The sequence below is a fragment of the Pyricularia oryzae genome, chromosome 3, assembly GCF_000002495.2.
Source record: "Pyricularia oryzae 70-15 chromosome 3, whole genome shotgun sequence".
In the NCBI taxonomy this organism is placed as follows: domain Eukaryota; kingdom Fungi; phylum Ascomycota; class Sordariomycetes; order Magnaporthales; family Pyriculariaceae; genus Pyricularia; species Pyricularia oryzae.
The window spans coordinates 1,692,143-1,705,767 of record NC_017849.1 but is presented as its reverse complement, the minus strand read 5'-3'; the positions used below and the strand labels follow the sequence as shown (position 1 = coordinate 1,705,767).

The window sequence follows — 13,625 nt, the reverse complement described above, 5'->3', positions numbered from 1 at the left end:
GAGGAAAGTTCATCCTCTCTAGATTTAGGATTTGCCGCCAAAGCCTTGTGAAATATTTGACAGTTTCGATTGCGAATGTTGCAACATCAGATGTGATTTACCACTGTGCCTCTTCTAACTGCACTTTGACAAAAAACTCTCTCCCTTGTGGCAGCTCCATAGCTGCCTTGGGTGGCTGATTCTCTTTTGTCCTTCGCTAATTTGTGCAAGATTTGACCAAGCTCGGTTGCAAGGTCATGATGACCATGGACCTTCTCCACGCTGATTCCTTGCGAATTCCACTTCACGCATACCCGTCGGGTCGTCCCCGCGAGTCAATCTTGCAACACGCCGTGATTGAGTTTTTGCTTTATCAATCCAGCTGACTCAGCAGTATGCTACGAGCCAGTTCAGCTGGGCTCCCCATTGCGGCACTTTGCTGGGCCCAGTGCTCGTCTTATCGGGTTATGTTAGATGTGCCTTTTTTCGAAGCTTAAAAAGGCCGGGTTGAAGTACAGCTAATAAAGTTACAACAAGATTTTCATCAGTAGATTTGTATCTTTCACCGGCCAGTCCAAACCGTCCCGCACGCTTATTTGATTCCTACTATTAGAACTAGTTTGTCGTTTGCATGATTTTTGCCTACATCACTGAAAAAAAATATGAATTTGAGAAAGCTTTTTTATGCCCTGAGTGATTTGTTGACTGCGCCAATCGCCGAAAATAGAAATAGAAAAAAAGTCAGTGCTATTTTTGTAAGAGAGTAAATATCAGTACGCTTGCAGAGCGAATTGTGATATTATTTGGATTTCACAGGATAAATAAAAAGCTTGGAGGTTGCGATTGTTACCATAAATAAGCCAGGTAGCTAGCTGTCTTACTAAATGCACCTAATCACCCAGCCAACCCTGAGAAAGCTTGATCCCGCCTCTCTATCTTTATCGCTAGTTATTAGTATATACTATCAAGATGCAACCTCTAGGCCTTGTTCAAATTCTGGCCCTGGTCGTCATCGGGGCTAACGCCGCCCCCGTTGCGACAGAGGTCGCGGCCCGAGACTTGGACTACCCGTTGCAAATTTTGTCCTCAATTAAAGCGCGGGGCTTGAAGGAAATTATCAAACCGAAGCCCAAGATTGTCAATTGCCCGCATTGCTTTGAACCTTTTGCGGGAAACTCGGCTTTGAAAGGCCATATCCCAAATTGTCCTTCGCGTCCGACTCCTTCGGCTTCGAAGAATAATTAATGTCCTCTCGTCTTGTGGTTATTGCGAGTGGGTCAAATTTGGAGGGGGTATATAAAAGAAATGGAGGCCAGGCGCGTACATGGTGGAAGGCTGACAATCACATAGAAAATGATACAAATCAAACAGCTCAAGATTAGAAAGAGTAAATTGACTGGCGATTAAGCACTACTCGATCACAGAACAAGAATGTAAAGACCGTTTTGAATGGGCATTGCTATCTAACTAAAAAGGCTACGCGCTGTAGGAAACCTTCTCTTCTCCCATCTCTCATGGATGACAGGACTTGGGTTCGTATCTAGGTATTCATGCCAGACATTCTTACCTCGCTTTTATTAGATGGCCTGCCCTTACTCTCCTCCAACCCAAACTCTTCATCCGTTGTCGCATCTGGGTGGAACTCTAGATTTTTCTCCACCAAAGACGCAGCAATGCCGACAGCAGCCACGCCAATGAGGATCTGCCAGACAAGCTTTAGGCTCAGCTCGTAAATGCCAACTACCTCGGCTTGGGTATTGAACATGTCTGACGAGGCTTGCTGATACGCCTTGCCGAGCTGAAGATTTTCCCTAACGCTGCTGTCCAAAGTCGATGCAGCAAGTAGTTGGTCAAACCGGTTGTTGAAGACTGCAGCCGGGATCGAGAAAGCAAAGGCAGTCGAGATGCTTCTGATCAACGCGAATGCGGAGTTTGCTGTTTCGAGCGAGTTGGGCAGAGCGGTCCGAATCACCGCCAGGATGGAGGCGCTGGGAAGGCCCACACTGATACCGGCCATTATTCCAATAATGGCAGTTGCACTTAGGGGTGTGTCGTGGCCAAGCAAAGTAAAAATGCCCATTGTAATGGTCATGAGGATGAAACTGATAACATGGAAAGATCGGAACCTTCCCGAGTTGTTGGCCAGACCACCACCTAACGCGGGAGAGATGCAAAACGAAATTGAAAAGGGTAGAAGTAGGACTCCAGAGGTTTGTGGGGAAACAGCAAGTGTAGACTGGAAATACAGTGGTAGAAAATAAAGCGTGCCACATGACACCAGGGTTTGCAGGACCTCGAGCACATAGGCGGCGATGGACGTTCTGTTTTGGGGCATTGGCAACACAGGGTTATGGCACCAGGGTGACACCTCGAAGGCGATGAATAAGACGTGACCCAAGAGACCGAGCACCAAGGCCGTGATGATAATGGGATGCGACCACGGGTATTCTGCCCCGCTGCCGCCGTATGCCATGACGTATAAAACGGACGTAACGGATGCGCACAGGAGGATGATGCCGACGTCGTACTTGATACTCTTGACCTTTTGCAGCGGTGTCCTATCGTCGTTGCTTCGGGCCTTGGCGGGCTTGAGGGAAATGAAAAGAAGACCAAGGCAGAATCCACAAAACGGCAGGTTCAGGAGAAATATCCACCGCCAGGATGCTCCACCAATAATGATCCCACCCAGGAATGGTCCAAGCAGGGACCCGAGTACGGTAAAAAGGAAAATGAAGCCCATGAACTGGTCACGTTCCCGCAGGCGCATGGGCAAAAGATCAGAGAGGATAACCTCTGCGAGAATGTTGATGCCGGCGACGCCGAAACCTTGAATTGTCCGCCCGCCAATAAGAGTAGCTATATCGTTGGCGGCACCGCACATTGCCGATCCGGTGGCGAAGATGGTGATGGAAGACAGCATTGGCCACCTTGTGCCCCATAGGTCAGCCACCTGGCCGTACAGAGGCTGGACAGCCGCGCTGGAAACTCGCGTGGGGTTAGCAGCAAGATCACGTATACCTCGCGGCGGTCGATGTCATCACGGACCAGCCTTTGGCTGCCCCCCTACACGTGCATTTTCATCAACACGGCGAGACATACCTAGCGAGAACGTATACGTTGACAATCAAGACGTAGTTGCCTTCGGCATTGACAGCTCGCGAGATGGATGGGAGGGCCGTGGACATGATGCCGCCTTCCATTGCGCTCAGCAAAGCCATGAGGGATAAGCTGGCAAAGACAACCCAAAAGGCCGCTCCACGTCCGTGGGGACTTGGTGGGCCTTCATGAGACACTGTATCAACCGTCTCGGCTGATCCTGTTTTGCGGTCGACTGACGAGGGAATGTTTGGACGCGATTCCGCCAGCCTTGGAGTCAAGACTCGCAAGGGCGGATCGGTCTTGGAACTTGACATTTTGAGAGATTTCAATCTAGGTATATGAGCGCAGACATTCGGGAGCTGTTCAGAATGAAAAGAAAAGAGCCGATCAACCCTTTGTAACTTTGAGTCTTTGATAAACCGGGCAAAACCAATCAGCGTACACTACCATTTGGATTGACAGTCTTTGGACAACTGAAGCTGCTTGTTTTCTTCGCGAACATGCTTTCACCGGCCGAGAACAAAAGACTACCACATGCCAACGACAAACTTGCACCTGTACGCAAAGTGTATAACTCCAAGGTCGGCTCTTTGAGGGACACATCCCGAGTCAAGAAGCCAGCGGAGAGGAAGCTCTATGTCAGGTGTCCGGTCTCGCGACAATCCAGACGTAAAGTACGGAGTACAACCCCTGTGCTTTGATTGATCAAATGACGGCGATTTTTCGTGCAGAAACCGCTGTTCGCACTCTCGCGAATAATGTAAAAGAGACTACCATCGTATTCTGGTCCATTTCGGGGGACAAGTCCAGATCACCACCGTGGAACCGAAGCCGACGTTTTCTGGAACGCCAAATACATGCAAATGAGTGGAATTCAGCATATTTCCCTTCCCTATTGTTAGAGTACTCCAGATGAAACGGCAATGGCCGATAAAAATTGCAGACGCAGGGCCAGATGGAAAGGGAAAAGCGAGTATGTGGGATGACATCTGCGCTGTGCTGGAGAAGAAAAAAAAAAGCCAACTGCCGAAGACTTTACGATTCGTGTATTATACTTGTACCCCATCTTTGAAATCTTGCACGTAGATGAACATGTTTACAGTGCCACTATCCAAAAGACAAACTCCACCAAGGCGCAAAATTTTTCACTACTGGCACCACATAACCCTGCAAACGCTGTCGACATCTGCGCGATTTGCAAGGCAAAAATAACGCATGTGCGAGCACATATTTTGATGAGGAAGTGCATATATACATATATACACCAAATAAATCAGTCAAATTTCCATCTCATAGCAAGCTTGCGCATTCATTTCTGCGTTGCAAACGGTCCAGTGATATAGGTCGAGCAAGTTGCCGTGTTGTAGTTTGCCACATCTGTATCTTGGATAATAGCACTGTAAAGAATCCATTTACGAGGTATTTAGCGACTTGTACGGGGTAGATAACTACACGCCTCCTATGCAGGGATAACAGTCAATGGACCCTTGTTCGTCCAACCTGGCGAGACTTGGTAAAGTAAAAAAGAATCGTCTTATTCTGTAATACCATCTGAAGGGATTGAACCTTGTTTACGGATGATTTTCTCATCTCCCTCAGTGAACCTTATCAGTTGGGGTAATCAATCCAAACACTTGGAGATGAAGGCATTTGAAAACACCGATTAAGGTATGGAATTCGTATAAAACATCCCACCTATTGGGCTTAGCTAGTTTCGAGACCGTCGAATTGTTTCGAGGGCTACAATACGAGTTTACGCAATGAGAAAAAGCCAGAGAACAAAATAGCTCGTATGTGGGTTTACTACTCGCATTCTTTTTCATTTCTTTCCGGCTGATTTATTGGAATCAGTCACAGTCACAGACTAGACTTGGAGTCTTGGAGCGGGTGGGGTGGGCGTACTATATAAGCCCCATAGCCTGGTCTGGCTTTTCAAGCCAATGGGGCTTGGTTCTTCCGTGTCCGACCCCGAGTCGCGATTCGTGTCCTCTTGTGATTGTTAGTCTGATGGTCGTCCGACCAAAGATGGACAGGCTGCAGGTTAGCTGCAGGTCGGCTGCAGGTTGGTAGCACCATAAACCTGACATTCCTGAGATGGCACTATCAATCTACCCAGCAGTCGGCACATTGATCAGCCAAACCAGCAATTAACTGTTCAAATGGTGCCCTTCCAGCTCTCCATGCGAGATTTTACCTTCTCTTTGTAATTACTCTTGGCTCATGAAGCTTACATTTTGAATTTACCGTGTATTCTTAATTGCGTACGTACTCATTCAATAAAAGCTTATTCATCCCTTTGGGTTGAGAGATCCAAAGGGGCAGTTCGATTGCAGTTTTGTGCCCGGGATAGCCCTGCCAGGATTTCCCCGGCTGATCATCTTGATAATCTACGATCGTACAAGTACAAAGTAGCTGCTTAGTACTTAGGTACGATGGCCGGCCCACAACGTACGAATACCACGACCCTCACACGTAGTCAATCAGGAGGAAAAGAAACTTTTTGCCTCACCGAGTTTGACCGCGTCCCCATGTAGGTCCACCAGACCAAGTTGGGGACCCCAAACTAACATGTGCCAATACATAAGTCGGGCTATAGTGAGTAAGGATTTCTCACGTCCCTCAAGCGAGGGTCCTTTGCTGCTAGCTCTAGACAGTTTATGATTCGTGTGGCCTTGCCCCTCTGGGAAAGATTTGCAACAGGTGCGGGAACTTGTGGATTATTACTTGACAACATTCACGGTTATCAAACGTGTGTTCCGCTATACATAAAAACAAATAGGCAAGGTCGTATAGCTGCTTTTCCAAGCTAGATTTCTCCCGTTTCTCCGATGTCGAGGCCAGCTCCGAAAAACAATGCTTACGTCCCCGGGCTATACGAAGGGCTTGGAGTAGAGCTCGCGCAATGCATGGCGGCATACAGCAGAAGTTTGGAGAGGGAGGGCCTTCCGAAGCCCTCGCTCTCGCCAGGCAGACCCCCACACGTAAACCTGAAGAGCAGTAAAGGGCTGCAAGAAAAGGCGCGAATCGTAGAGCTCGCACAGCAGATCATGGCAACGACTCTCGATCCCGCAATGACCCTATTTCAGAGCTCCCTCCAGGCAAGAATCATTTCTTTTGCTTCACTGTGGACTGTGATTTTCAGCTATCGCTGTACAACTTGGATTCCCTAACATGATACTCTTTTCAGGTCCACTTCTGCGCTTGCCTCAAGGTTGTACTTGACCTCAAAGTTGGATATGAAATCCCCCAACACGGCCGAATCTCGAGAAGGCATCTGGCAACCAGCCTCAAGATACAAGAAAGCTTGCTGGCGCGTGTTATGCGCGTCGTCGTGACCCATTATATATTCGCCGAACCGGAGCCAGGCTACTACAGCCACACCTCCATCTCGTGGGCCATGCAGGGCCCAACCCAACAAAACATTCTCCTACATCGTCTTGGCGTGGGATTCCAATCCTCCAGCCGGGAAGCCGAGGCTCTCCGCGAGGCTGGTTATCGAAACCCGGTGGCTGGCGACCTCTGCGGGTTCAACCTGGCATTCGGCTACAGCGGAACGTATTGGGACTACAATCAGCACGTCGACAAGGAGCGTGACGAGAACTTTGAACAAGCCATGCGGGCTGTTGCCGTCAACAGTCTCTGCGAGACGCCAAACCTGTACCCGTGGGAAACCTTGGCCGCAGACGGAGGTGTCATAGTTGAGCTTGGCGGCGGCATGGGTCAGGCCAGCGAAAAGATCTTGGAGGCCTTCCCAGATGCAGGTCTCTGCTGTGTTGTTCAGGACAAGCACCTGGTGACTTCTGAGGGCATGCACAACGGAAGAGCTCTTAGCCTACAGCGGCATGACTTTTTCGACCCTCAGCCAATTAGAGGTACGTCCATGATAGGCAAAAAGAAAAAAAAAAAAAAAAAAAAAAAAAAAACGGGAAACCTGTTTTCTGTTGGTGCAACCTCGTACCAGGCTTCCATAAAAACTGACTCATCCTTTTTTTTCCACCAGGAGCCGCGGCGTACCTCCTTCGCCACACTCTTTACCACTGGGCTGACGATTCCTGCGTCGAGATACTCCGCCAGATTGCCCCCGTCATGGCCACGCATAGCCGCATCTTGATCTGCGACCAGGTTCTGCAAGACCACTCGCCTTCTCTCGCGTCTGCTCTGTATGACATTGACATGATGACGCTCTTCAACGGCAAGGCGCGAAGGCTCTCCGAGTTCCGTCAGATATTTCAGCAGGCCGACTCGAGGTTTTACGTTCACGACGTAAAGCCGTCGCAGGAATCCTCGACGACGGTGATAGACCTCAGAATCTCGCCCGATGCGGCGGCTTGATGGCTTGTCAGAAATTGACCAAAGTATCCTCCGATTCCCCTCCCATTACACTTTTTTTTGAACCTGGCCTAGTGTCTATTTTCTTTTTTTCAGTTTCCCTGAATGGTATTAGAGGCAGTTTTCTTTTATTTCTTTTTTTGTTTTCGGGAAATATGACTTGGCAGACTGGAATCCGCCTTTGATAACATTGCCGCCACGATTCGGTAGATCAATCCCAGCACGATGCGTAACTTACGTGACATCCATTACCAATCATCATCGATTCCAGGCAGCCTAGCCATTGTATCCCGTAGGATACTTGAGCGGCAAAGAGATATGCGGATGCCGCGATTCAGCGCTTGGTTTCGTCAATATAGTCATGATAACGAACAGCTTGGCATTGGAAGCTCAGTAGTAGCTACACAAGTGCCAGGTAAGCCTGTGATTTGCGTGAAATGAGTCATGGCATAATCGCAGCGGTCAGCACTGGTTGAATCCTGAATGAACGTGATAGGTGTGCAAGTACTTTTTGTACATCAGATCACTGCGTGCATAATGACACTGGTGGCAGACCTTATTGGATTATAACGGGAGAATACCTGTTTCTGAAGTCTGATGGGACGAGACTGGTACAGTTCCTGCAGCCAGGGATGCTTACTGCAGGTGAATGATGTGACATTTGGACCATGAGATCACCAGACCCTAACCCTGACCCTGGACCAACGACCCACCAGGGTGATACCTTTATCGACGTCGCGTCAAGCTCAGAACTTTGTTTGTTTCCTTTCCTCTCCTCAGAGTAGAATCTTCGTCGATAGGCGCCAATAGACTAGCTTCCGTGCTATGCTTACCCTGGCCGTGACAAATGACTGGCCTGCGAACCGGCCTAAAGTTGGGCGACCGGCCCAAAGTTGGGCCTTGAATCGAAATCCCAATACAATCCCCGCCCCACAGGTGCGAGACTAGCAGCTAGCTATGCGATTTGGACTATGCAGAAGCGGCTTTCCCCTTGGCCGTGCCAAACCTTTCGGGGCTGTCATGTCTGTACAGGGGTCTGGCTGGCACACGAGGGGACACAGCCTTCAAGCTAAGGGATCTCAACCAAGTCATTTGAAGTTAAAACTAACAGTCTAGGCCCCCCCTCGGCACATGATGTGGCGCTCGAGTAGCTTGTATATACTCCATTTTTTTTTGGAGGATGCAGCAACAAGGTCAAGTTGCTTGTCCAAGTTTGGTGACTCGATAGAATTCCAAGCTGAGTAGGTGATTTGGCGATAATAGGCTTCAAGTCAGTTTGTTGAAAACTTGAAATCATTATAAGCTTAGCTTTAATTCCGCCGAAGAACCAGCTCATTTGCCTGCCTAGACCACTCGGAATTATAGCAATTTTTTTTTTCTTGTTTTTTTTTTTTGTTTTTGTTCCCTCTACCAGAGTAGAAGCACCATGGACTCTAGCGTTCTCCACCTGGACCAAATCTCACATGGCAGTGGTCAGAACAACTACATCCAGGAGAGAGGCACGCTCGCCATCAACTCGAGGAGAAGCGCATGCGACCGCTGCAGGGCACGGAAGCTGAGATGCGCAAGATTGCCTAGTATCGAATTTTTCACCAGCTGTGGCGGTTCCGGGGGTCTACCTGCGTGCGAGCGATGTGTCAAGGCCGGGGCCGAGTGTCTCTATACGGTCCGCAGGCGGCGGGCTCCTCCGTGGTGGTGCGGCTACGAGCGACAGGTCTTCAAGGCCTCGGCAACGTTTCCATATGGCTGCAATCTGCCCCTCGACGCCACCTTTGGGCCTGAAGCCGCAGGGAAGCTGTATAATGAAAGCAGGATGAGATGGCAATTTGGCGCCCCCATGCCACCACCACCAGGAGAAGGTTACGCGAGCGTGCCAGCAGTCCCCAAACCACATGCGGGGCTGGATCACGGGTCGATAGAGCACAGCAATAGCTTTCAATGGCCGGCAATGACGGGCCTTTCTACTCCGGATCTTTCTGCAGTCCATGGAAACTTTCAATCTATAGCATCCGCCAATGTCGCTGCAAGTGAACAGTCAAACTCGGGGCACAGCATGCCCGGCGCCATCAACGATCACGCTTTTGGCATCTCACCCTTGTTTTCCTCCAGGCAATGGCAGGAGTACCCCCCGACCAATTCGGAGGCTTTTGCTGTAAATTCGAGCAACCACGGGTCAGACTGCGGCGGGCCGGTGGTCGGACCAAACATGCCGAACCCAAACATTGCCAACGTAACGCAAGCCCCAGCCGCAGCTCGGCGACCCAGAACCAGGCAAGAATGCCTGCTGCAGCTTGCCAAGCTCACTTCACAGCTTATTGTGTGCTTTAGCTTTACTGAAGACGGGTCCTCGGTCGAGCTCGCAGATCTGCTGGGCTGCTTGCCAAGGAGTGAAACCGGCTCCGCTGAGGTCAACAGCGTATCCGAAGCCGGCAGAAACACGGTTGGGATATTGTTAGAAAGCTCTCAGTCATTCTTGGACACTCTGGACCGCTTGAAAAGCTTAGAAGCGCAAGTAAAAGACGATCAAACTTCTCGCTCGTCAAGTGCAAGCCCGGACTCGGATTACTCATTCATAAACTCGCCAGCGTTGACGATGTCAAGCTCATGCGAGGGTCTGCCAATGCCATACATACAAAATGGTGAAAGAGACGACCAAAGAGACATGGAGGATCTATCAAAACGACAAGAGCCACATCAACCCAACAGGAAGAGGGTTTCGACACCGTTGATGCTCTCACCGCACCTCAACAAGTATTTCAGCCTGCCTACCACCTTTACCATCATAAGCTGCTACATGTGGCTCTTTCGCGGTTACGAGGCCGTCTTTGCGGCCATTTATAACGCACTCCTTGTGCAAAACAATCAACCTGACCGAGGCATGCAGGAAAGCCCAAACCAGCTAAGCTCAAAAGGGAACAAGACGGACATTCCAGATATCAATATTGCTGGAGTCGACCCGAGCTGCCACCCGCACCTCCAGATCGAGATGCTCATCACCCTCAGCTGCCAGATGCTGCAGAGGATCGAGGCGGCCCTGGGCATCCACCCCACCACATCTTGGGACGGTGGCGCTGCGCTGCAGAACCCCGGGTTGGGGACCCATGATGGTGGCGTGCTCAACGCCCCGGCCGCCCCCGCACTGCTTCGGACTTTTCTCTACGGGGACGTCCAGAGTCGCATCGTCGGGGACGAGGGGGGCCCCCAGTCAGCCCGGCTGTCGCTGGACAGTGGGATATTGCAGAGCATCCTGGACAATCTCCGCTGTCGTCACGAGATAACAGCGAATCGGAGCTAGATTGGGTAGATCACTTTTGTAAGGGGTGTAAATCCGAGAAAACAAAAAGGGCTTCTTTATTTTTCAGAGGGTCTAATTTCTGCCGGCGTTCTGGACCGTTACGTTTTGTGATCGGTCCCATGTCACCCTTTCCTGGTGGTGCTGGGTAGACCCCGTGGCGTCGGCCGATTCCGAGTAGCTCGGGTGGTTGGGCAAGGGTATGGCTGGATGGCAAAAAGAAAAAGGATGCAGGAACAAGAAAAGAGAACGAAAAAGAAGGTTATGAGATGGGGGGAAAGAAAAGACAAGTTGGGACTGAAACCCAGTGTCCCAGACTCCCAGTAAGCCATCTCTGCTCGGACAGCTTGGCCCGAAGCATCAAACAGTTGGATGCGACATTTTCTTTTTCGGGAAATTTCCCGGTGATGCTTGTGTCGCCGAATCCAGTAATTTGCCCCAAACAAACTCGGCGCCAACGTAAAAAAAAAAAAAAAAAAAAAGTTGTCCAAGATGCGCAGTACCCAATCTACGATTAGGATTAATCTTGTTCGATTTTTGGTTATCATACATTATTTTTTACTTCTTCTTTTATTTACGCCTATATCGCCGGATGCTGCCTTGGTACAGACTTCAACTTGGCTGAAGTATAAAAAAAGAGGACCTTGTCCCTTCATTTCGGAAAAAAAAAGTTTAGAACGGATGCGATGAGATGTGATAATGGCGATCCGTCTGAATGTACAGGCATATGCCTTGCTGTTTTTGTTGTCTACGCAATCAGGATCATCCCGCTCGCTCAAAAGAAAAGAAAAAAAGCAGGGGTCTCATTTTATTGGTGCCGTCTGGTAAACATGCAGCAAAACTTCCGCCGCCTGTATCGGTCGACTTCCTGTTTCGGTCAGAGGGTTGCACTCGCGGGGGGCGGGAGATTGGCCGCAATGTTCATGTTCGGATCATTCCTGGAATCTGGCAAGTCCTTACGGGGAGGTTACGGGGACTTATCGGTATGGCCAATCGAACAATCGGGTGGGTTTACAAAGTATGTTAAGTAGACCCCATAACGAATGCATGGACAAAGCCGCTAAAGCAAATCTCGGTAAAAGTCGCCCCACATTCCGTGCTGCGTACCGCGTACGAAAAGAGAGCACTGTAGCCGTTCAGGTAGGGTGCCCATAGCCGAGGTTGCTGGGTGATGGAGGCAGTGTTGACGTTCCTGACCTGATCATGTCCCCCTCCTCCCGGAGCCACCCAGCAAAAGACTCTACCTCGTATTTTTACGTGGTAGTACCCCCAGGTACGTGGCTCCTGCGAACTTGGGACATTCTCGTCCCAGCATCAGTCGCAGGCCCCCTCGAGACAGACATCGGACGATGATGAATCTTTCCAACTTGTTGGCCGTCTTGCTTGTCGGCGCTGGGGTGTCAGCATTGACCTTGCCCCAGGCTCGCAGCCCTGCCCCGGCCGAGTCGTCACGGCAGCAACAGCAACAGCAGCAGCAGCAGCAGCAGCAGCAGCAAGCGCGATCTGTGCCGGCTGGCTTCGCCACGACCAACGGCACCCGATTCACCATCGACGGGGAAACGCAGTACCTGGTGGGCACCAACGCGTACTGGCTCCCGTTCCTCACCAACAATGCCGATGTGGACCTCGCCCTGGACCAGATGGCGGCGTCGGGCATCAAGATCCTGCGCACGTGGGGCTTCAACGACGTGACCAGCATCCCGACGGACCCCAACACGGTCTGGTTCCAGTACCTGTCGGCCTCGGGATCCATCATCAACGAGGGGCCCAACGGCCTGCAGCGCCTCGACTACATCGTCGCCGGCGCCGAGAAGCGCGGCCTCAAGCTCATCATCCCCTTTGTCAACAACTGGCAGGACTACGGCGGCGTGCCCGCCTACGAGGCCGCCTTTGGCAGGGGCTCGTCGACCTGGTTCAAGCACGAGCCCGCCCAGGCCCAGTACCAGGCCTACGTCAAGGCCGTCGTCTCGCGCTACGCCGCGTCGCCCGCCATCTTCTCCTGGCAGCTGGCCAACGAGCCCCGCTGCTTCCTGTGCAGCACCGACGACATCTTCAACTGGGCCACCAAGACCTCCGAGCTGGTCAAGTCGCTCGACCCCAACCATCTCGTCTCCATCGGTGACGAGGGTCAGGGCTTGACGGGGGATGTCTGGACCCCGTACTGGCTCGTCTTTGGCACCGACTTTTGGCGCAACCTGCAGATCAAGACCATTGACTTTGGGACCTTTCACATGTATCCCACTACATGTAAGTTGACCAACCCCCTAGCCCCCTATTTGGGCTTAACTACTCGGTTTGCAAACTAATCTGGTTTTAGGGGGCGCCCCTGTGAGCTTTGCGTACAACTGGATAAAATCACACGGGTCCAAGTGTGTCGATGCCGGAAAGCCCTGCTACATGGAAGAATGTAAGCCATCCAATTTTCAGTCTTCAGATCCATCTCCTCTACTCTACTCTGCATGTTTATTGACGGGCTCTACAGATGGAGTACCCCCTTCCAAGGGACATTGTGAGGTTGAGAGCCAGTGGCAAAAGTGGGCACTCGAGACCAAGGGCATTGCTGGTGACGGCTTCTGGCAGATGGGCACCCGGCTCAGCACCGGCCTGACACATGACGACACCTTTACCATCTACCATGATACCGACGAGTGGACATGTCTTGTCACTGACCACGTCGCCCGCGCCAAGAATGCATCTTAGACTTGCGCCACTTCGATATCTAATCATTAATAAATAATGTGTGGGGTTTGATAAACTTTGGTGTCTGAATTGCATGTTGGTGAAAAGAGGAACCGAACTAGCCTTGAGCCACTACCATGAAGCAAGTATAAGGTGAGCATAATGTACAGATTAAATACGCGGTATGCCGTCTACTGCCATTGGAATTACAGCCCTTAATAAGCAGATTGGAATTTTCACTGATCAC

The 13,625-nt window shown here is 50.7% G+C and overlaps 4 protein-coding genes across 4 annotated transcripts; 3 read left to right on the top strand and 1 right to left on the bottom strand.

Annotated features, from left to right (window-relative positions):
- Positions 1-1,519: 1,519 nt before the first annotated feature.
- Positions 1,520-3,392, bottom strand: MGG_05847 (uncharacterized protein; the record flags this gene model as incomplete). The annotated part of the gene is made up of 2 exons (XM_003711621.1): positions 1,520-2,957; positions 3,079-3,392. The coding sequence occupies 2 exons, from the start codon at positions 3,390-3,392 to the stop codon at positions 1,520-1,522; spliced, it is 1,752 nt and encodes a 583-aa protein (XP_003711669.1).
- A 3,083-nt stretch (positions 3,393-6,475) lies between these two features.
- MGG_05846 (O-methyltransferase) lies at positions 6,476-7,410 on the top strand (the record flags this gene model as incomplete). Its single annotated transcript, XM_003711620.1, has 2 exons — positions 6,476-6,950; positions 7,079-7,410. 2 exons carry the CDS (start codon positions 6,476-6,478, stop codon positions 7,408-7,410), a joined length of 807 nt encoding a protein of 268 aa, XP_003711668.1.
- A 1,423-nt stretch (positions 7,411-8,833) lies between these two features.
- Positions 8,834-10,702, top strand: MGG_05845 (uncharacterized protein; the record flags this gene model as incomplete). Its single annotated transcript, XM_003711619.1, has 1 exon — positions 8,834-10,702. One exon carries the CDS (start codon positions 8,834-8,836, stop codon positions 10,700-10,702), a length of 1,869 nt encoding a protein of 622 aa, XP_003711667.1.
- A 1,068-nt stretch (positions 10,703-11,770) lies between these two features.
- Positions 11,771-13,605, top strand: MGG_05844 (mannan endo-1,4-beta-mannosidase 1). The gene is made up of 3 exons (XM_003711618.1): positions 11,771-12,946; positions 13,017-13,106; positions 13,182-13,605. Exons 1-3 carry the CDS (start codon positions 12,049-12,051, stop codon positions 13,397-13,399), a joined length of 1,206 nt encoding a protein of 401 aa, XP_003711666.1. The 5' UTR covers positions 11,771-12,048; the 3' UTR covers positions 13,400-13,605.
- Positions 13,606-13,625: the final 20 nt, after the last annotated feature.